Consider the following 23,982-nt stretch of genomic DNA (forward strand, 5'->3'; position numbering starts at 1 on the left):
GGCAAATAAAAAAAGAACCATAAAATTAACGACGACACAAACAGAGAGAGGGAGGAAGAAAGAGCAGGAGGAAGAGAGAAAGGGAGGAAGAGGGAGAGAGGGAGGGAGAGAGGGGAAAGAAAGGGAGAGAGAAAAAGAGATAAAGAGATAAAGACAAGGAGAGATAAATAAAGAGAGGGAGAGAGAGAACAACAGACAACAACAACAAGAACAACAACAGCAACGAGAAGAAGAAGAAGAAGAAGAAGAAGAAGAAGAAGAAGAAGAAGAAGAAGAAGAAGAAGAAGAAGAAGAAGAAGAAGAAGAAGAAGAGAGCAATAAGGAGAGTGTGAGGGGAAGGAAGGATGCCGGGAAAAGAAAGACATAAAAAGAAAGAAAGAAAAAGAGAAGAGATATATAGAAAATGATAGGAGTCAGCATACACCGTAGAAAACAGAGAAAAGCGATGAGTCATGAAGAATAAAGCGAGGACACAAAAACAACAGGAGAAAAGAAAAGAAGAGATCAGATCTGACACAGTAGGCCTCAAAATGGTGATTGTGAAGGTACCCACAATGCACTCTTTCAGTGTTGTTGCCTTGTTCAGTCTGTCTCTTATCTGAATCTAGGTTGTTAACCAATCACCTCTGTGTGTAAGTGTGTGTCTAAACTGCTGAATCCTATAAACAACAATAGTTAATGAATAGACAATGTATGAAAGTGTCAAAAAGGGAAACACAAGAGACAGTCAGCCGCCTAAAGATATTTAGGCCAAGGAGATGGGGGAGACACTCAAGGCAGAACTAAAAGGAGAACCTGAGGCTAAAACAGTTAGGAAGGTGGTTCAATGTTGGTACACATCATAGAAGCCCACCTGTCTGTGAGTCATGCACTCTCTGCCCTCGCTGGGTGACCGTGACCAGCGACGGTCGTGCTCTCTATCCCGGTCGTGGTCTCTGTCTCCTCGGGGCTGTCTGTGACCACCGTGCTCTCCCCCCCGGTCGGCGCGGTCTGGTGTGTAGCGCTCCTTGTCCACAGAGCCGCTGTGATGGTGGTGGTGATGGTGGTGGTGTTTGCGGTCTTTCTGCCGACCGCGGTCTCTGTCGCGGTCACGGTCCTTCTCTTTGGGTGGCAGCTCACCTGACTGAGTGGTGGTGCTCAAGTCTGTGCCCAGTCCTGCTGGAATGGAGGCCAGTTATTGTTGTCATCATGGTATCGAAGCACGTTCAGGGAACGTGACTCACACACATTCTGAACCGTTCCTGACCAACACATGCACACTCATTCTGTCTCTGACCTGTATCTGCGTCTGTATATCGACACAGTGACCGCTCAGAGGCCCGGTGGCTTCGGTCGCGGCGTCGGTGGCTGTGCCTCGGTGCTCCGCCCTCCTCGGGGATGACATACTCCATTGCATAATCATCGGCCCCTCCCCTTTCCCTCTGGCCCCTCCCAGATCGACTGTGACCAAGGGAGGAGGCCGAGCGCTTCATAGGACTATTATCTGTTATAGTCTGAGAGAGTGGGATGGAGAAAGAGAGAGAGCGAGACAGAGAGGAAAAGAGTAGTCACACAGCAGGCTTCTCGGGTTTACTTTCCTCGTGTCTGCTTTCTATAGTCTCCAGAGATAATGGGGAAACGGAGGGATGTAGACTTTCTTGTCGACTGGTGTGTGTGTGTGTGTGTGTGTGTGTGTGTGTGTGTGTGTGTGTGTGTGTCTGTGTATATATACTGTATAGTTGTTTACCTGACTTTTACATGTGTGTGTTTCTACATTCCTACCATATACAGTATAACCTTGTAGAGGTGGGCACCAGGTAACCCATGACAACCCCCCCCCCATACTGTTCCACACACACATGCCTGTATTAGTATCATATATACATCATGCTGCCTCAGGCAGAGAGAGAGAGAGACCGAGAGAGAGAGAAAGAGAGCGAGAGAGAGAGAAAAAAAAGAGACAGAGAGGGAAAGAGACAGAGAGAGATCGAGAGAAAAAAAGAGAGAAGAAGAAGAAGAAGACAAACAACAGTAAGTAAAAGTAAGAAGAAAGGGAGATGAGAGGGAGGCAATAGGCCATGCCTGACATGCCTGACATGCATCCATGACTTCATCTGGAAAGATAGGTCAGTATCTCCTAATCCCCCCAAAAGACTAACCCACCCCATCCCCACCCAATCCCTCCCCCAAAATCATAACACAATCCAGGCTGCGCACAAGGCTCTGCCAGCCCCCTCTGCCAGCGTGCACATAGGAGCTGTCCCGAGTCCTCAGCTCCACTCAGGAGTTCTCTTTCTGGGGCACGGGGAGCCGCTCTGACCTCCTAGGGCTGCTGGACACCAGGACAGTGCCTATAATGCTACTGGTACACACCTGCATAGTGCATACTGTATATACCAGGCCTGCTCAGTACTAGTCCGCCAGTGTCTGCTGGTTTCCGATTCTTTATTGAACGAAGGGATCATTTGGCTGTAGCGTTAACTCCCCTGGTATTCCAGGTTGAAACCAGAATAGATGATAATGGACTGAAACCAGCAGACAGTGTGTAGCTAGGATACCCTCACACACACAAACACACATGGACACACACACACCAAGCACACACAACAAACACACTCACCAAGCATACACACACACGCAAACACACACATGCATGCACGCACGCACAAAATCACTCCAACAAAGGCACACATATTCCTGGCATGCATGGAACACCAACACCAATACAGCAGCACATTGATGACATCAGCACAGACAAGCACACAGGCATGATACACGCAACACACATGGTACACCCAACACAGAGCAGCAGCAGCAGGAAGAGAGAGAGACAGAGAGAGGGTGCAGAGTTTGCCAATCCCAAATCAACACCTTGACCCCACCCGCTTGGCACTTGGCACAAGGACTAGAGAGGTAAGTAAATTAGCCTTGTTCCAACATCCTGACCTCGCATAATCACATTCACCAGGCAAGATGTAAGTAATATGGCAAAAATCCATCTGGCTTATCAGACCCTGCCGGTGGATCTATTGCCATATTGCTTATATTTTGAGTAGACGCCGAGTATCCAAAACATTAAGAACACCTGTTCTTTCCATGACATAGACTGACCAGGTGAAAGCTAGGATCCCTTTTTGATATCACTTATTAAATCTACATCAAAAGGCTTTTTATGCCTTGAGACAATTGAGACATGGATTGTGTATGTGTGCCATTCAGAGGGTGGGCAAGACAAAATATTTAAGTGCCTTTGAACGGGATATGGTAGTAGGTGCCAGGTGCACCAGTTTGGGTCAAGAACTGGGGGGTACAAAAAGGGGGGTGCAACTCAGAGCCCCACCTGTTTTGAGCCCCATCTGTATATATATACAGATGGGGCTGTTCCTGTTCCTGTTCTTTTGGCATTAATACATGTCACACACATATCAGTTTGCAAACAATGTAAAAAATATATTTTATTGATTTAATAAAGCCGCATACAAACATAGTCTCTTTTTTGCTTTCTTGAGTAAGGCAACTCCAAAACACAGCAGGTGTTTCAGCCTAGCTCAGTGCTTTCTGTGGGGGTGGGGCAGCCAGCAGAAAATACAGAGCATAGGGGTTGGCAATCTTCTCCAGTTGCGCCGTGATTGGCTCAGTGTTCTGTCACTCATGGGGACACTACGTCACCGTAAAATCTACAGGAAGAGCTAGAAAGTTCAAGCCGCCTTGGGTGCTGCCATAAATTTACATTAGAAGTGCCCATCCAAGAAGGCTCAATGTCATTGGCCACAGATAAAATGACGTCAAATCACGTTATATCTACCGTAGCGTTGATTGGACTGATCATGTCAACGTCATACTTTCAAAATCTTAGCTAGCAAGTTAGACAAGCAGTCATCATCATGAATCACATCGACAATCTAGAGGCAAATCCTTTTCAATCCTTGTCATATGAAGAGAAATTATAGATAAAATGTATCGGTGCTCATCGGCCATAAACATTACACAACAAGTTGGAAATCGCAAATTCAAGAATGAGCAGTTTGGAAGGAATTAGTGCCTAAATACTATTTTGCTTCCACTGCCTGCTATTTGGTGGAAAGGGTGTGTGGGCCAAGTCTGGGTTTAAGGGTCTCTTTTCCAAGCTTAAAAGGATAAACATTCACACACAACACCATGGGCCAGAAAAGGTTGAATACATTGGCCATGTTGTCAATCCAACATGATTTCTGCTGCGTTCAAAACACCTGGAAACTCGGAACCCCGAAATTTCAGATTTCAGTGAGTTCAAGACAACTGAGAACTCTGGAAAAAAAAGGAGTTCTGACTGGGAAAATACGTTTTGAACGGTCGTCCAACTCGGAATTCCAAGTCAGGAACTCGGGCCTCTTTCTAGAGCTCAGACCTGAAGATCACTGACGTCATGATTCTGCCTTGTTTTTGCCGAATCCCAGTTGTCTTGAAAGCACCATAAATCCAGAGAATGCCAGACTTTGATGACAATGTTTCATGACAAAATGTGTCCACAAGAAGGACCGCCGAGCCACCTTCCTGTTCAAGTGAGCACAGCAGAACGGTGAGTCCAAAAATGTGTTGTATGCTGCTGCATAAATTATGTAATATGCCAGGGAGATATGTATACTGTAGCTAATAAAGTAATACTAAGCGTATGTTGTGTAGTAAGCTGTTAGTAGCCCATGTGCCTCACAATTTGGTCCTTTTCCCTCTCATAACTTAGCCTACTGTTCTGACTTGGTGGTGCACATGTAGCCTATAGCCTGTTTTAGAGAAATGTCATCATAATTGTCTGCTTATTATTTGTTTATTATTTTATTTAACTAGGCTTATATGCCTCCTTTATTTTTCCTAAGGTTCTGACTTTGTGTACAGGGACAATACAATAAGAACGGCCCTTGTTCTGAATTCTGTCGCTGTACATTTCTGTCGCTGAACAAATAGTTATATTGGCTACGTCCGTCTTAGCTCGCTCATTAATGTTGTAATCAAAATTACGGATTGCCTCTCCTCGTTCCCTTATGCCATAGTTTGTACCTCTCAATTACCAGTAGAAACCACATTTATTTAAGCAAGTCAGCTATGTCAGTTATGTTTTTTAAAAGGCAGTAAATGAGGCTGAATGAACTGTTTCGCTGCCAGACAAGGCTCTACTGATAGCCAGGTGTAGCGGTGGTAAGGATTCCCTCCATGGTGCTGAAAAGAAAACTCTGCTGTTGGAACAGCTTTACGTAGACCCTAACAGCTTTTGGGCACCGTTTGTCACCGTTGTAGTGCAATTCATTTATTGTTTAGTGTTGTGTTGTGTGGTGGCTTTGCTGGCATGAATAAAATAAACAAACATTCTCCCACCAAAATTGACATGCTAAAATCGCCACTGGGTGTTCCTAATTTTTGGTATACTCAGTGTACATACAGTAACCAATCTTTTTAGATAAGATCTACATTAGAGGATAGGGGTCAATTTGGGTTTTAGCGTTTGAGTAATCATGCCATAAAACACATTTGATTCGAACTGAATTGAAATCGGTTAGTGGAAGAATCAGAGCTTGAAGCTCCTACCCTGCAATCAGTCAGTCTTATGTGTCAACAAACAGGGTAGTCAAAGACAAATAGGAGGGGAAGAGTACCAGCTATTGTTTGAGAAAAGAGAGAAATGAGAGGAAAGACACATAAGATACACATAAATGGATAAACTCAGAGAGGACAGAGAGAAAGAGAGAGTTGGGGGAGAGGGGGAGACACACTGTACAAAAACATATTGCGATTCAGTCAAAACGACTAATTTTATATAGCCAAGTCAGCAACCTTTGTTGAGTTGCAATTTTTTTTAACTTATGAAATCAAGTTGAATCAGCTATGCGCTATGTGTGTACTCAACTTAGAAATTCACAACCATGAAGTCAAATCAACTGAAGCAACATAACAGTTGTGTTGACAAAAAAAGTTCAGATGACTATAATTAATCAAATTGTCTGAACTTATGAAATCCAGTTGAATCAGCTAAAAACTATGTGTTTAACTGACTTAGAAATTCACAACCATGTTAGGAGATGACATGAGGAGAGAGAGGCAGATGGAGACAGACAGAGAAAGAGAGAAAGGGTTTTCTTGAGTGAGTGAATCAGTGAGTGAGAGAGAAAGAAAGAAAGAAAAAGAAAGAAAGAAAGAAAAAAAGAAAGAAAGAAAGAAAGAAAGAAAGAAAGAAAGAAAGAAAGAAAGAAAGAAAGAAAGAAAGAAAGAAAGAAAGAAAGAAAGAAAGAAAGAAAGGGGGAGAGATGGGGGAGACAGGGTACATACACTGAGGTTAATTCCACGCTGCCTCCCTTTCCTTCGCAGCTGTGTGAGCACAGAGAAGACACACACATGCACACACACACCACAGCCATGGATACAGCACAGTTAGAGCACACACAGACACACAGAAGAGGACAGAGGGACAGGGAAGGAGAGAGGGATGGATACGCAAATAAATAGTGAAGGGAGAGGTGAAGAAGGTAAGGGGAGGGGGTGAAAATCGGATAACGGGGAGGCGTGGGCAGAGAGCGAGGGAGAAATGGAGAGGGGGATAAATATGGGTGAGGATAACCCGAAAAGAAAGGGAGGTGAGAGGGAGGAGAGGAGAGGAGAGGAGAGGAGAGGGAGAGAGAGAGAGAGAGAGAGAGAGAGAGAACCCGGTTAGACACAAAAGCAGCGGTGAGGGGAGAAACAACACTTACCACAGTAGCACACAGACACTGGAGGGCCAGAGACAGTGTTATAGACAGGGTCACCATGGCAACAACACTACCATCTACACCACAGTCACCATAGCAACAACACCCATCAACACCATGCTACTACGGCAAAAACAACAGTACAGTGAAAAGGCACAACTTACGACACACAAGAGAACGAAAGAAGACTGGACGACACACACACACACACACACACACACACACACACACACACACACACACACACACACACACACACACACACACACACACACACACACACACACACACACACACACACACACACCGACAAATACACACTCTGTCAGGACATCAGGACATAGTCACACATCCACACATAGCAGCAGCACACTTACTCATATCAGAGCAAAAACACTGTTTCAACCTGGTGACAGTTGTTGTTTCAAGATTTACATTTACATTTACGTCATTTAGCAGACGCTCTTATCCAGAGCGACTTACAAATTGGTGCATTCACCTTATGATAAGATATTCTATTTACTATATGTGTTTTACTTTGAGTATGACAGTACACTACTAGACCACTTGAACAATACCTTCTCAAAGAAATATTGACCCCAAAATGACACTAGATCATTGGCAGTTGGGCATGATTTCAAATTCAAACCAGGTTGAAACAAAACCCCACATTTCAAGTCACCTTTGTAGCAAAACCATTAGAGAAGAGGGAAAGAAAGAATGATTTAGATAGAAGATAAGAACTTTAGCTGGAGAGAAAAAGAGAAATAAAGATTGATTTAGATAGAAGATAGGAACTGAGGCTGGAGAGAGAAAGAGAAATAAAGATTGATTTAGATAGAAGATAGGAACTGAGGCTGGAGAGAGAAAGAGAAATAAAGATTGATTTAGATAGAAGATAGGAACTGAGGCTGGAGAGAGAAAGGGAAATAAAGATTGATTTAGATAGAAGATAGGAACTGAGGCTGGAGAGAGAAAGAGAAATAAAGATTGATTTAGATAGAAGATAGGAACTGAGGCTGGAGAGAGAAAGAGAAATAAAGATTGATTTAGATAGAAGATAGGAACTGAGGCTGGAGAGAGAAAGAGAAATAAAGATTGATTTAGATAGAAGATAGGAACTGAGGCTGGAGAGAGAAAAAGGAAGAGAAAGAAAGAAGATCTGGGGCTTAACAGCAGTGATCGTTATGAGGGCAGCTGGTGTGTGTGTGTGTGTGTGGTGTGTGTGTGTGTGTGTGTGTGTGTGTGTGTGCGTGTGCGTGCGTGCGTGTAGCAGCGGAAGGAGGCACAGAGAACTGTACGACAAAATGAGTAGTGGATCTCCAAAGCACAAGAAATTAAATCTCGTTGGGACAGATAAAACATGCACAAGTTGTATGATGCCTCGAAGACAACCTACGGCCCAAGAAGTTGCTTTCTCTGTCCCCTAAGAAGTGCAGATGGGTCCACTCTCATAAAGGACCAAACTACGATAGTCCAGAGGTGAAGCCCTCTTAAACCAGGCGAGCCCAGTTGACTACTCAGTCCTGGAGGAGCTCCGAACACTGCCCACCATCCAGAGCCTTGATCTCCCACCCACCTTTTCTGAGGTCTGCACCAGGTCACTGAAGAATAACTAAACTCCTGGACCTGACTCCATCCCTGCTGAGATCCTAAAACTGGGGGGCTATCTCTGTACCAGAGCAGTTTGCCTGTTCATCTCTGAGATATGGAGACAAGAGCACATCCCGATCAATGGAGGGATGCAAACATATATACAAAAAACAAGGGGGCAAATCCATCTGCGGCAACAGCAGGGGCATATCATTCCTTCCAGTTGCTGTCAAAGTCCTGGCAAATGTCATCCACCACAGAATCATTAACACCATCACTGAAGATCTGCTACCGGAGTCCCAGTGCGGCTTCAGAAAGAACAGAAGCATGGTGGACATGATCTTCAGTGCACACCAACATCAGGAAAATTGCAGTGAACAGACAAGACCTGTTCATGGCCTTTCTGGATCTCTCCAAAGCCTTTGACACAGTACACCGTGAACTCCTTTGGAAGGTCCTCCTGCAGCATGGCTGCACTGGGAAATGTGTGAACGTCCTGCATCAGATCCATGAGGGGATGGTGGCCAGAGTAAGAATTAGCCGTCAGGAGTCTGAACCCTTTTAGAGTTGGTACTGGTGTGAGGCATGGGTGTGTGTGCTTGCGCCGGTCCTATTCAATGTCTTCCTCCTGTGTGTCACAGCAGTCCTGCACAAGGACATGGAAACAGAGAGTGGGGCGACCCTGGACTTCAGATTGGACGGGAACTTCTTCAACATTAGGAAGCTCCAAGCTGCCATAAAGCTCAAATCTTAACAAGTACTTGAGCTCCAGTATGCGCATGATTGCACTCTTGTGGCACATACCCCAGAAGCTCTACAAGCCACACTCAGAGCAGCTGTGAGAGCATACAGCCTAATGGGGCTGTCCGTCCCAAAAACAGAGGTCCTATGTCAGTGGTCATCTGATCCTCCGCCTGAAACACCTGCATTCTCCATCTCAGACTCCTCACTTGCCATTGTATCACATTTTTTAAATATCTTGGAAGCATCCCCTCGACCAGGATATCCAGAATCGGGTCAAACAGACCTTGTCATCTGTTGGACGGCTAAGGAAGAGGGTTTTCAACAACAGCAACCTGCACCTCCACACCAAAGTTGCAGTCTACCAGGCAGTGTGTGTATCTACACTCTTTTATGGATGTGAAACACGTACAGTCTACAGCCGACATGTAAAACAACTGGAGTCCTTTCACATAGAATGCCATCAATGCACTTTGAAAGTGACCTGGCAGGACCGTGTTCCGCACTCAGAGATCCTACAAAAAACCAACTGCATGAGTATTGGAGCGTCCATCACACACCACCAGCTTAGATGGCTCGGCCATGCCATCCGGACGCTAGAGGATCGCCTGCCGCGAAATATGCTGTATGGACAGCTACAACTGGGCCGTCGCTCTTCAGGTGGGCAGAAAAAGTGGCTAAAGGACCTACTGAAGACATCACTAAAGAAGTGTGGGGTAAACTCTGCCTCCCTCCAGACTGTTGCTGCGGACTGTTTCACCTGGCGTGGCCTCTGCCCTCAAGGAGTGCAGTAGACCGAGGAAAAATGGAGTGAACAGAGACCATGACTTCACCGGCCTCAACAGGACAGGCCTTTGTCAGGACACTGTTGCCTCTGTCTGTGGCAACAGTGTGCATCCCGCATCAGATTATACAGTCATCAGTGAACCCACAAGCAATAGTGGATAAGTCATCATCGGATACGATGGACTACTTTAAACAAAGAGTGTGTGTGACAATATAGCAGAGATGACTTGGTACTGGATGAGAAGGGACAACCACAGTAACACACCTTCATGCAGTAGGGGATGAGTGGAGAGGAGAAGAAGAGGAGAGGAAGAGTGGGGTGTTGGGGTATTTGGTACGGTAGTCTGTAAGACTTACCTGTAAGTCTGTCTGGCAAACATCCTATGGGCGATATTTCAACAGCATAGAAAGGGGAGCTACCGTCAAAATGCATGATATCACGTCAAATACCATGCATTTATTTAAAAAAATATGCTTGAAAGTATCACGTGTCCATTTTCAGCAATGTTTTATAGTATTTTGTTATGCACTGTGTTGGATTATAAATAGTCTGTCTCTAGTCTTTGTGTGTCTCTAGCCATGTAGTTTATCGTGGAGATTGAGTCAAGGAGATGGAAAGACAGAGGGAGCGAGAGAGGGAGGGAGGAGAGGAAATGAGGGGTGCTCACTTGGTTGTCGCCTGGAAGGCGTGGCATGGAAGCGGCCCTTCCGTGGCCTTCCATTGGCAGAAAGTGCTCGGTATCCGAGTAACCATCACGCCCCATCTCTCTCATCTCTACCGTCTGCAAAATAGAGTGAGAGCAGGCGTGACTGTGATGAAGGAATATGACCGGGGACAATGGTGTGTTTGTCATCCTTTATCCCATGTGAGTGTGGGTGAGTGTAGTGTGGGAGGGACTGGAGCACAGGAGGTTGTTGGGACCTTAATTGGGGAGGACGGGCTCATGTTAATGGTTGGATTGGAATGAATGAAATAGTATCAAATACATGGTTTCCATGTGTTTGATGACATTCCATTTCCTCCATTCCAGCTATTGTTATGAGCCATCTTCCCCTCAGCAGCTTCCTGTGGTGTACAGTAGCATGTAGTGTAGTGTGGGAGGGACTGGGGTTTGTGCCTGGGAAATGGGGACGGGGGAAGGTTTAAGGCTAGGTTAAGATCTAGGGCGAGGGGCTTGGGCTGTGGTCTAGGAGCTAGGACTTGGACCTGGACTTGGATCAAGAGTGGGAACTGCTGAGGCTGAGGCAGGGGGCTTCGGTGCAGGGGGCTTTGGTGCAGGGGGCTTCGGTACAGGGGGCTTCGGTACAGGGGGCTTCGGTGCAGGTGGCTTCGGTACAGGGGGCTTCGGTGCAGGGGGCTTCGGTGCATGGGGCTTCTGTGCAGGGGGCTTCGGTACAGGGGGCTTCGGTACAGGGGGCTTCGGTGCAGGGGGCTTCTGTGCAGGGGGCTTCTGTGCAGGGGGCTTCGGTGCAGGTGGCTTCAGTACAGGTGGCTTCGGTGCAGGGGGCTTCGGTGCAAGGGGCTTGGGAATAGAGGGCTTGGGGGCTGAAGGTTTGGGGGCTGAGGGCTTGGTCCGTGCTATCCGGTATCCTTGGGACATCCCTACCCCATTGAAGTTGAAATGTAACCTCTAAAAGTCTAAGCTAACACATGGAATTGTTTTAAGATGGTCATACCATGGATCATTTAGCTATTTGATTTAGGTATATATAAACAAATATATATAGTACCAGTACAAAGTTCGGACACACCTACTCATTCCAATTATTATTATTTTTACTATGTTCTACATTGTAGAATAATAGTGAAGACATCAAAACTATGAAATAACACATATGGAATCATGTAGTAACCCAAAAATGTGTAAAACAAATCAAAATATATTTTATATTTGAGATACTTTAAAGTAGCCACCCTTTGCCTTGACGACAGCTTTGCACACTTTTGGCATCCTCTCAACCAGCTTCATGAGGTAGCCACCTGGAATCCATTTCATATAAGGTTAACAGGTGTGCCTTGTTAAAAGTAAATTTGTGGAAGTTATTTCCTTTCTTGCCTTTGAGCCAATCAGTTGTGTTGGGATGGTATAAAGAAGATAGCCCTATTTGGTAAAAGACCAAGTCCATATTATGGAAAGAACAGCTCTAATAAGCAAAGAGAAACGACAGTCCATCATTACTTTAGGACATGAAGGTCAGTCAATTCAGAAAATGTCAAGAACTTCGAAGGTTTCTTCAAGTGCAGTCGCAAAAACCATCAAGCGCTATGATGAAACTGGCTCTCATGAGGACCGCCACAGGAAAGGAAGACCCAGAGTTACCTCTGCTGCAGAGGATAATTTCATTAGAGTTACCATTCTCAGAAATTGCAACCCAAATAAATGCTTCACAGAGTTTAAGTAAGACACACATCTCAACATCAACTGTTCAGAGGAGACTGCGTGAATCAGGCCTTCAGGGTCGAATTGCTGCAAAGAAACCACTACTAAAGGACACCAATAAGAAGTAGAGACTTGCTTGGGCCAAGAAACACAACAATGGACATTAGACCGGTGGAAATCTGTCCTTTGGTCTGATGAGTCCAAATTGGAGATTGTTGGTCTTTGTGAGACGCAGAGTAGGTGAACAGATTATCTTTGCATGTGTAATTCCCTCCGTGAAGCATGGAGGAGGAGGTGTGATGTTTTGGGGTTGCTTTGCTGGTGACACTGTCTGCGATTTATTTAGACACACTTAACCAGCATGACTACCACAGCATTCTGCAGCGATATGCTATCCCATCTGGTTTGCGCTTAGTGGGACTATCATTTGTTTTTCAACATGACAATGTCCCAAAACACACCTCCAGGCTGTGTAAGGGCTATTTGACCAAGAATAAGAGTGATAGATTGTTTCATCAGATGACCTGGCCTCCAAAATCACCCGACCTCAACCCAATTGAGATGGTTTGGGATGGGTTGGACAGCAGAGTGAAAGAAAAGCAGCCAACAAGTGCTCAGCATATGTGGGAACTCCTTCAAGACTGCTGGAAAAGCATTCCAGGTGACTACCTCATGAAGCTGGTTGAGAGAATGCCAAGAGTGTGCAAAGCTGTCATCAAGGCATGTGGTGGCTACTTTGAATAATCTAAAATGTATTTTGATTGGTTTAACACTTTTCTGGATACTACATGATTCCATGTGCTATTTCATAGTTTTGATGTCTAGTAAAAAATAAAGACAAACCCTTGAATGAGTAGGTGTGTCCAAACCGAACCTTTGACTGGCATATATAAATACTCCAAAAAATAAAGGGAACACTAAAATAACACATTCTAGATCTGAATGAATGAAATAATCTTATTAAATACTTTTTTCTTTACATAGTTGAATGTGCTGACAACAAAATCACACAAAAATAATCAATGGAAATCCAATTTATCAACTCATGGAGGTCTGGATTTGGAGTCACACTCAAAATTAAAGTGGAAAACCACACTACAGGCTGATCCAACTTTGATGTAATGTCCTTAAAACAAGTCAAAATGAGGCTCAGTAGTGTGTGTGGCCTCCACGTTCCTGTATGACCTCCCTACAACGCCTGGGCATGCTCCTGATGAGGTGGCGGATGGTCTCCTGAGGGATCTCCTCCCAGACTGGACTAAAGCATCTGCCAACTCCTGGACAGTCTGTGGTGCAACGTGGCGTTGGTGGATGGAGCGAGACATGATGTCCCAGATGTGCTCAATTGGATTCAGGTCTGGGGAACGGGCGGGCCAGTCCATAGCATCAATGCCTTCCTCTTGCAGGAACTGCTGACACACTCCAGCCACATGAGGTCTAGCATTGATTGCATTAGGAGGAACCCAGGGCCAACCGCACCAGCATATGGTCTCACAAGGGGTCAGAGGATCTCATCTCGGTACCTAATGGCAGTCAGGCTACCTCTGGCGAGCACATGGAGGGCTGTGCGGCCCCTCAAATAAATGCCACCCCACACCATGACTGACCCAACACCAAACCGGTCATGCTGGAGGATGTTGCAGGCAGCAGAACGTTCTCCACGGCGTGACAGACGTGACAGAGTCTGGAGACATGTGCTCAGTGTGAACCTGCTTCATCTGTGAAGAGCACAGGGCGCCAGTGGCGAATTTGCCAATCTTGGTGTTCTCTGGCAAATGCCAAACGTCCTGCACGGTGTTGGACTGTAAGCACAACCCCCACCTGTGGACGTCGGGCCCTCATACCACCTTCATGGAGTCTGTTTCTGACCGTTTGAGCAGACACATGCACATTTGTGGCCTGCTGGAGGTCATTTTGCAGGGCTCTGGCAGTGCTCCTCCTGCTCCTCCTTGCACAAAGGCGGAGGTAGCGGTCCTGCTGCTGGGTTGTTGCCCTCCTACGGCCTCCTCCATGTCTCCTGATGTACTGGCCTGTCTCCTGGTAGTGCCTCCATGCTCTGGACACTACGCTGACAGACACAGCAAACCTTCTTGCCACAGCTCGCATTGATGTGCCATCCTGGATGAGCTGCACTACCTGAGCCACTTGTGTGGGTTGTAGACTCCGTCTCATGCTACCACTAGAATGAAAGCACCACCAGCATTCAAAAGTGACCAAAACATCATTCAGGAAGCATAAGAACTGAGAAGTGGTCTGTGGTCACCACCTGCCTGTCTTGCTAATTGCCTATAATTTCCACCTGTTGTTTATTCCATTTGCACAACAGCATGTGAAATGTATTGTCAATCAGTGTTGCTTCCTAAGTGGACAGTTTGATTTCACAGAAGTGTGATTGACTTGGAGTTACATTGTGTTGTTTAAGTGTTCCCTTTATTTTTTTTAGCAGTGTATATATTTACCCCAAAACATATGGGGGATTGGAACTGATGCATACAATTACAGTGAGGGAAAAAAGTATTTGATCTAAAACACAGATTCCCGGTCGGAATATTATCGCTTTTTTACGAGAAAAATGGCATAAAAATTGATTTTAAACAGCGGTTGACATGCTTCGAAGTACGGTAATGGAATATTTAGAATTTTTTTTGTCACGAAACGCGTCGTGCGCGTCACCCTTCTTTACACTTCGGATAGTGTCTTGAACGCACGAACAAAACAGAGGATATTTGAACATAACTATGGATTATTTTGAACCAAACCAACATTTGTTATTGAAGTAGAAGTCCTGGGAGTGCATTCTGACGAAGAACAGCAAAGGTAATAACATTTTTCATATAGTAAATCTGACTTTGGTGAGGGCTAAACTTGGTGGGTGTCTAAATAGCTAGCCCTGTGATGCCGGGCTATCTACTTAGAATATTGCAAAATGTGCTTTCACCGAAAAGCTATTTTAAAATCGGACAAAGCGAGTGCATAGAGGAGTTCTGTATCTATAATTCTTAAAATAATTGTTATGTTTTTTGTGAACGTTTATCGTGAGTAATTTAGAAAATTCACCGGAAGTTTGCTAGTATGCTAGTTCTGAACGTCACATTCTAATGTAAAAAGCTGTTTTTTGATATAAATATGAACTTGATTGAACAAAACATGCATGTATTGTATAACATAATGTCCTAGGAGTGTCATCTCATGAAGATCATCAAAGGTTAGTGCTGCATTTAGCTGTGGTTTTGTTTTTTGTGACATTATATGCTAGCTTGAAAAATGGGTGTCTGATTATTTCTGGCTGGGTACTCTCCTGACATAATCTAATGTTTTGCTTTCGTTGTAAAGCCTTTTTGAAATCGGACAGTGTGGTTAGATTAACGAGAGTCTTGTCTTTAAAATGGTGTAAAATAGTCATATGTTTGAGAAATTGAAGTAATAGCATTTCTAAGGTATTTGAATAACGCGGCACAGAATTCCACTGGCTGTTACGTAGGTGGGATGAAATCGTCCCACTGGCCCTAGAGATGTTAAGGTTTCGAGGCTGACGTTTGGCAACTCGAACCTTCAGCTCCCTCCACAGATTTTCTATGGGATTAAGGTCTGGAGTCTGGCTAGGACAATCCAGGACCTTAATGTGCTTCTTCTTGAGCCACTCCTTTGTTGCCTTGGCCGTGTGTTTTGGGTCATTGTCATGCTGGAATACCCATCCACGACCCATTTTTAATGCCCTGGCTGAGGGAAGGAGGTTCTCACCCAAGATTTGACGGTACATGGCCCCGTCCATCGTCCCTTTGATGAGGTGAAGTTGTCCTGTCCCCTTAGCAGAAAACCACCCCAAAAGCATAATGTTTCCACCTCCATGTTTGACTGTGGGGATGGTGTTCTTGGGGTCATTGACAGCATTCCTCCTCCTCCAAACACGGCGAGTTGAGTTGATGCCAAAGAGCTCCATTTTGGTCTCATCTGACCACAACACTTTCACCCAGTTGTCCTCTGAATCATTCAGATATTCATTGGCAAACTTCAGACGGGCATGTATATGTGCTTTCTTGAGCAGGGGGACCTTGCGGGCGCTGCAGGATTTCAGTCCTTCATGGCGTAGTGTGTTATTGGTGACTATGGTCCCAGCTGCCTTGAGATCATTGACAAGATCCTCCTGTGTAGTTCTGGGCTGATTCCTCACCGTTCTCATGATCATTGCAACTCCATGAGGTGAGATCTTGCATGGAGCCCCAGGCCGAGGGAGATTGACAGTTCTTTTGTGTTTCTTCCATTTGCGAATAATCGCACCAACTGTTGTCACCTTCTCACCAAGCTGCTTCGCAATGGTCTTGTAGCCCATTCCAGCCATGTGTAGGTCTACAATCTTGTCTCTGACATCCTTGGAGAGCTCTTTGGTCTTGGCCATGGTGGAGAGTTTGGAATCTGATTGATTGATTGCTTCTGTGGACAGGTGTCTTTTATACAGGTAACAAGCTGAGATTAGAGCCCTCCCTTTAAGAGTGTGCTCCTAATTTCAGCTCGTTACCTGTATAAAAGACACCTGGGAGCCAGAAATCTTTCTGATTGAGAGGGGGTCAAATACTTATCCCTCATTAAAATGCAAATCAATTTATAACATTTTTGACATGCGTTTTTCTGGAATTTTTTGTTGTTATTCTGTCTCTCGCTTTTCAAATAAACCTACCATTAAAATTATAGACTGATCATTTCTTTGTCAGTGGGCAAACGTACAAAAACAGCAGGGGATCAAATACTTTTTTCCCTCACTGTACATTGATGGAAGCTACAATCTATCTGGAATATTAAAGCTGATCTACACCCTAAAACAAATAAAAAAATGTAAAAAAATTTATAATAAAAAAAATTAACAGTTCTTTTGCTGACGTTGCTTCCAGAAGCCGTTTGGAACTCGTTGCAACCGAGGACAGACTAGTTTTACGCGCTACACGCTTCAGCACTCGGCGGTCCCGTTCTGTGAGCTTGTGTGGCCTACCACTTTGCGGCTGAGCCATTGTTGCTCCTAGACATTGCCACTTCACAACAACAGCACTTACAGTTGACCAGAGCAGCTCTAACAGGGAAGAAATTTGACGAACTGACTTGTTCGAAAGGTGGCATCCTATGACGGTGCCACGTTGAAAGTCACTGAGCTCTTCAGTAAGGCCATTCTACTGCCAATGTTTGTCTATGGAGATTGCATGGCTGTGTGCTTGATTTTATACACCTGTCAGCAACGGGTTTGGCTGAAATATCCAAATCCACTAATTTGAAGAGGTGTTCACATACTTTTGTATATATATAGCATACTTCCATATTTCGATTCCTTTTGATTCCCTTCCGACGAGTCCAGTGACACTTGTGGGTGTCATAAAGCAAAATGGAGAACACCATCGTTTGCACGCTACAGACGTTTTCGTGAGAAGAAAGATTTTCGGGATGTCTCCTGGTCTGACAAACAGTGCTGTAGTTCTGCCACTTTCCACCACAAATGCAGAAGGCCGACATAGGCGTATCCGATGGATTGAGACGCAGCCAATACAAAAAAACAAACAGACAAATTTTGATTTTGATAATATTATGTTATTTAGGGGGGATGAGGGTTTGGGGGCTGAGGGCCTGGGGATGAGGGCTTGGAGGTTGTGGGCCTGGGGGCTGAGGGGGATAGATGGATATGGGATGTGAATGGTGGGAGGGTTTAAATAGGCATAGCCAATCAGGGCAGGTTATAGGGAAACCATCATGTTCACATTTTCCCAATAACTAACTCTAACTCCTGGGCCCTTCATGTCGATCTGAAAGGATTAGTAATGACTCAAAGCCATTAGATTAATGTGCTGTATTGCTTACACCTATACACCTTTCAGATCTGTCTAAGTGCCTATAGGGGAGAGGAGCTGTAGGGACAATAGGCAGGAATAAAACAGAGCAAGCGGTGACTCTGTGTACGAGTTGATTCAACAATGATGACCCTAAATATCCTGTAAGGAAAGAGCACCAGGAAACTAGCTCTATATGAACCAGTCCAATGAAAATATGTGGATGTTCAGACAACATGAAACATGAATAGCATGAAAGAAAATCACTATTTCATGTTTACTGGGAACCATTTATTAGTGTGTTCTTGTGTGCAATGACATACTGTACATGTTACATGCACGTACTGTATTGATCTGTATTTGTGCGTATGCATGTATATACACTTATGAGTTATGTCTGTTGTCCAGGGATTTCTCTGGATGCTGGGTGTGTGTGTGTGTGTGTGTGTGTGGTGTGAGTGTGTGTGTGTGTGTGTGTGTGTGTGTGGTGTGGTGTGTGTGTGTGTGTGTGTGTGTGTGTGTGTGTGTGTGTGTGTGCGCGCACCTGTGTAAATGCATTACCTGCGAGTTATGCCTGCTGTCAAGGCCATCCTCAGAGTGCTGTCCCTCAGGACTCCAACTGCCTACTCTCTGGGACATCTCCTGAGCCCGCACTGTCACCCACGACTGGCTCTCTGGAACCCCCCCCTCCACCGGTCTACAACACACAGACAGTCAGACAGGCCCCTCGCGCGCGCGCACACACACACACACACACACACACACACACACACACACACACACACACACACACACACACACACACACACAGCACACACACACACGCACACACGCACACACGCACACACGCACACACACACACACACACCACCTCCCTCCACCAGTCTACAACACACACACACACACAGTCAGACCCGGGACATATATGAACACGAATAGACAAACACGGACACACACATGCATACACACAAACCAGGCCCCATATACATCACCTTCATCAGACCCATGCATTCAGCGCTTGTATGAGGCTAACTGAATGCACTCATCCCCACAAACCCATACACCAGCCTTTCTGAACACACTACACACGCACATACACACACAGGTCCTCTACACGTGAGGCGTGTCCGCCCAGCGTGTCGTCCTGCTCCTCCTTCTCATGGATGACACTCCACCTGTGGAGCCACTACCCATCCTCCCTCTGGCTGCAGAGAAAGAGGGAGAGAGAAAACAGAGAGAGAGGGAGAGGACAGAAAGAGAGAGACCCAGAGAGAGAGTTGGGGGGGGGGGGGGGTCTACTCACAGGCTGTTGACGGGGTCTGCCGGTTGGGTAGGAGGGAGGCTGAGAGGCCCGTCCTGGATGGGGGAGGGCAGCTCCACGCGCTGAAACAGTAATGTCGTTCGACTCTGTGTGAGATACAACATGGCCGCCGGCTTTAAGGTAGACAAACAGGAAATGGGGAAGGTGGAGAAGAAAGTGAGTTCAGAGCAGGTCACAGCATCCAGGGGGGAGGAAGGGTTTCAGTCAGCAGGGGCTGACTGAGCCAGAGCGCATTCTGGGAGGGGAGTTGGAGTCCTGCTGTAAATGTGAGAATGGAAGGCTCATGCCAATGAATCATCTACTTCCAGGTCACCATGAATGAAGGGCATTAACCAGAGCCATAGCCACTGTATATGACCTACAGTATACAGTACCTAGCTATGGATTTGGAAGTGTTCCGTTGGATGCTACAAAGAGGTCTGGATTTGTCTGGCATTAATTAAGGTCTTTGTCTGCAGTATTTTTTATCTTATCAGACAATTTGCATGTTGCTCATAGGAACACATCTCAAATGACACACTATTTCTGATTTTCACCTAGGCTTTGATTCAAAAGAAGTGCACTATAACATGAAAAGGGTGCCATTCAATACACAACCCATTCGACAGGATGGACAGTGTTTACCTCTTGACCTGATTGGATTTCAACCTTGACTTTTGACCCCCATTTGACCTCAAGCAGCCAAATGATCACTATCGGCAACCAGGAAATGAGAGTTGGTGGGTGCAGTTTGAGCCAGTCCAACAATCCATTAGAGCAGTAGAACAGCAAGACCAGGGAGGGAATAAGGAAGAGTTGAACAAGGCAGAACATCAGTGCAAAACCAATGGACAGATCCATCAGGAAGAGAACATTCCAAGTTTCTGTTGAAAACAGACGTTGACACATAAGGAGAGGAGGGAGAATAGTCCAAAAATAATATAAAAATGATGATAGAGAAAGGAAGACAGGAGGAGAGGATGAGAAAAGGAAAGAATAGAGGTAGAAGTCCATGTGAACGAATATCGAGAGAGAAAAAGGACACAAGGAGGGATAGAGGAAGGATGAAAAAGAGAGAGGAAGATGAGGACTTGGAGTAGACCTGTTGGGAACATACAGGACACTCTTAGAAAAAAGGGTTCCAAAGGGTTCTTTGGATGTCCCCATAGGAAAACCATTTTTGGTTCCAGGAAGAACTGTTTTGGGTTCCAGGCAGAACCCTTTGTAGAAGGGGTCTACATAGAACCCAAAGGGGTTCTACCTGGAACCAAAAGGGTTATATCTGGAACCAAAAAGGGTTAATCAAATGGTTCTCCTATGGGGACAGCTTAAGAACTCTTTTAGGTTCTGGATAGCACCTGTTTTTCTTAGTGTAAGTGAAATGCATGGTGGGAGTGTGTTCAAATAACCACATACAGTGTCATTCAGTTATTACACATCCACTTAAAACTGACCAACTGCTACTTTTATGTCCGTAAGATATCTGGGCAAAATGTTGTTGGGCCGCATTTGGTTTCCAGCTGTGGGCCGTAAACCATGCCGGCAGTGGGCCACTCCTGGGCCAGTATATACTTGCTAGCTGGAATGGGTTTCAATGGTAAGTAGCTGTTTTGGTTTAAGGATTTCATGAGCCATGGAGGGTCAAGTTTAAAGTGGATGGATCACAAAGGTTCTAGGTCATACAAGGAAATAGCACACAAATATTTTCCCAAACAATATTTGTCCAATCGTCATTTCTAAACACTTGGAACAGTTCTTGTCCGAACCTGAACCGTTCGAAGCAAGGGTATTCCCATTCTCCAGGTCCCACCCCTAGTCTCACATCATGACAAACCACATGCTTATCTACGGCAGCAAGCTCTACCTGGAATCATGCAGGGAAGAAACTCTCATCACTGGGATAGATGCTACCCTACACTATGTCTCTCCTTATCTAACAGTATGGTAATAATACTGTCTGAGATGGTGCAAGGGGGAGGGAAGTCCACTCCTCTGCTCCTGTCCTTCTGTAAGCAAGTAGCAGCAGGGGTGGGGGAGGGAAGGAGGGGAAGAGAGGTCGGGGTGCAAGGGGGAGGAAAGTGAGGGGCAGCTCAGTAAGAGGAGGTGTAGAGAGGGGTACAGGGGAGAGGGGAGAGGACGTGTAGGGGTAAAGGGTGGGAGAGCAGACATTGGCTGGAGAGCAGGATGGGCGACTATTGGATGAGGATGTTGCAGTGACATCATCAATGTTTGATAACATTCGTTGCCCAAGAAACTCCAGTTCGTGAGTGTTTGTGCTCTGTACATGTTTGTGGTTATGGGTAAGTACACCTTAGGAGCATTAGAGTAAAAGCACAAGGACCAGCTGGGTGGTATGGTTGTGGTTGTGAATGAAGACCAAGCATATGACATGGTCACGGTCAAATGTTCAATGACTTGACTCTAAGTATTGGGTGACCAACTCTTGAGTCTTCTCAGCTTGTCTTATGAGTCTTCCATTGTAGTTCGACAGGTGATAGAGGGTGGTTTCTACAGTTGCTTAGATGGTATCCTCCTTAGATAGCTCCATCATGTTCCTGAGGAGTTCCTGTGACTTGTCCAATCAAACTATCCCCTGACTCATACTGTAGGTCCCATCCAACCAACTCTTCAAAAAGCATGTACGTATACAAATCTATACACATGGCTAAGGCAGGTTTGAGGTCAGTTTTTAAAGCTCAGACAGAGCCAGACTCTCTCAACTAACTCCTAGATCTTTCAATATCCTGCCTCTCTCACGCCCTTCACATCATGTGTCAGAGAAAAAGAGTTAAGATCATTGTTTAAACTTTGAATTTAGTGACTATCCCTTCAAGACCAACCTCTTCCTTGTGCTATCCTACAAGGAAGGAATGCCAGATGACAGCAATGAAGTCATGAGGAATTGATATGGCTGAGAGTTGTGTGTAGAGTGGTGGCAGGTGGCCATAGCAGAGCAGGGAAAGTGGCATGCTTAGAGTGCAGTGAGAGAGGAGGAGTAGGAGGAGAGGAGGAGTAGGACTCTGTCTGTAAAATAGGAAACCGTGTATGTGTATGCGTGAGAAATACAAATAAAACAAAATAAAACAATCTCCGTAATTTAAAACGTCATCTTTTACTTTACACTTAAAATGTTTCTGTAATACTGCTACAATTTTAATGTTTTATCGTCAGTGGCTTCACATGTGACTACATAAACACAAGATCCATTGTATTGGTTGTATATGCATTCTCTATGTCAACAGGGAATAGGGGGCTACAGTACAATGCTACAGTCCAGGGTGTAGGGCAACAGTCCAAGGCCAGGATGTGGCTAAAGGCTTGGGAAGACTAGCATCATCATCATCATCATCATCATCACTAGCAGTGGATTTACAGCCAGGGAAAGGGAGGATAAAGAGGAACAGGCTTAGGTGAGGAATGTACATTTACATCGTACAGTCTTCGCCATCCAGAGCTGTGACAAAGACACCCAGCCCAAACCGATCCAAAGATGATCGAGAGGGTTCTCTATAGCAAGAAAAGTGCCTCTTCTTTAGAAATAATTGTGATTCAGAATTATATAATTGTGCTTGAAATATAATATGCTGGTTTTCTGTATAGATGCTCTAGCAATAATATAATATCATGTAAAAATGTAATATAACACAGACCAGTCAAATACTTTGTCCACCAGAGGGCCTCACAGAGTTTTTTTACCGACTAACTGCAGAGATAGATAGGAAGGAAGGGAGGATGGAAGAACACAGAGAGACAAGACTAGAATGGGTAAACCCAATGGCAGTGGTCCTCTAAACTTTGACCTCTAACCTTTAGCCAGGTGAGGTCAATGATAACAAGTGACCTTACAATAACGTAGTAAGTAAATGCTATAGTAAGACTGTGGGTGGGCGTGGTTATGGGTTGTCACAGCTCCGCTTTGACCCCTGTACTAACAGCACAGCAGTATTTGTAGTCAGTCTGACTCTGCTCTCAGTCAGTCTGCGTTGTCTGAAGGTTTGGGGATGGTTCCTAGGGACAGTAGTTGTACCTGCTCCGCCTCTAGCCGCGCCTGAGAGCGCTTGGCCTTGCTCTGCCTGTAGTACTCCATAATCATCATGGCAGCGTAGATCTTCCCCACCGTCAGGTCTGTTGCTGCTGAGAGAGGGACAAGTTACCCTGCACGATTAGACCACTACATATGGGACCCTGAGCGAGAGGGATGGGAGTAGAGGGGACGAGGCACGCACACAGAGAGAGACACACTCACTCAGACAAATACACACATATACACGAACACAGAGCTGATAGTCTTTTCACAAACAGACTCAGACTAAAAAATGATCATGTGTCACATTTTCTCTGTTTAACTGTTGTCTTTCTTTCTTTACATATTTTCTAGCCATATCTGTATTTCTACTGACTGGTGGTCTTCAATCAGAAGACAAGACTCAAGACCACTTCATTGTGTAGATGGGGGACCTGGCAGAGGACTGGACAGTACCAACAGAACTACTGGGGCTGTTTTGATGCTGTTTTGGCATTCTGATGCAGGACCGATGGGTCCCCATTTACTTCTCAATAGAAGGTGGACATGTTGTACTTAGTTCAATTTGGACCTTGTACTTTGTGATCTCCAAACAGATAAACAAAACAGAGCTTCAGAATAGTATAAAGTGCGATAACAGTCTTTGAAAGAGTCATTT

The 23,982-nt window shown here is 45.2% G+C and overlaps 1 protein-coding gene across 18 annotated transcripts in view; it reads right to left on the reverse strand.

Moving 5' to 3' along the window:
- The window catches only part of LOC106606768 (voltage-dependent P/Q-type calcium channel subunit alpha-1A), a 138,066-nt gene that overhangs the window by 4,802 nt on the left and 109,282 nt on the right, over positions 1-23,982 (reverse strand). For 8 of the 18 annotated variants that reach the window (XM_082972759.1, XM_082972727.1, XM_082972752.1 and 5 more), the window contains 6 exons: positions 23,328-23,434; positions 19,304-19,407; positions 18,562-18,697; positions 10,481-10,594; positions 1,277-1,493; positions 854-1,158 (listed from right to left, as the gene is read on the reverse strand). In XM_082972759.1, the coding sequence (XP_082828885.1) occupies positions 854-1,158; positions 1,277-1,493; positions 10,481-10,594; positions 18,562-18,697; positions 19,304-19,407; positions 23,328-23,434 (983 nt within the window). The remainder of the gene's footprint in view (positions 1-853; positions 1,159-1,276; positions 1,494-10,480; positions 10,595-18,561; positions 18,698-19,303; positions 19,408-23,327; positions 23,435-23,982) is intronic. The other 10 variants (XM_082972773.1, XM_082972772.1, XM_082972736.1 and 7 more) reach the window with 4 other exon arrangements.

Source organism: Salmo salar, chromosome 03 (genome assembly GCF_965601325.2).
Source record: "Salmo salar chromosome 03, fSalSal1, whole genome shotgun sequence".
In the NCBI taxonomy this organism is placed as follows: Eukaryota; Metazoa; Chordata; class Actinopteri; order Salmoniformes; family Salmonidae; genus Salmo; species Salmo salar.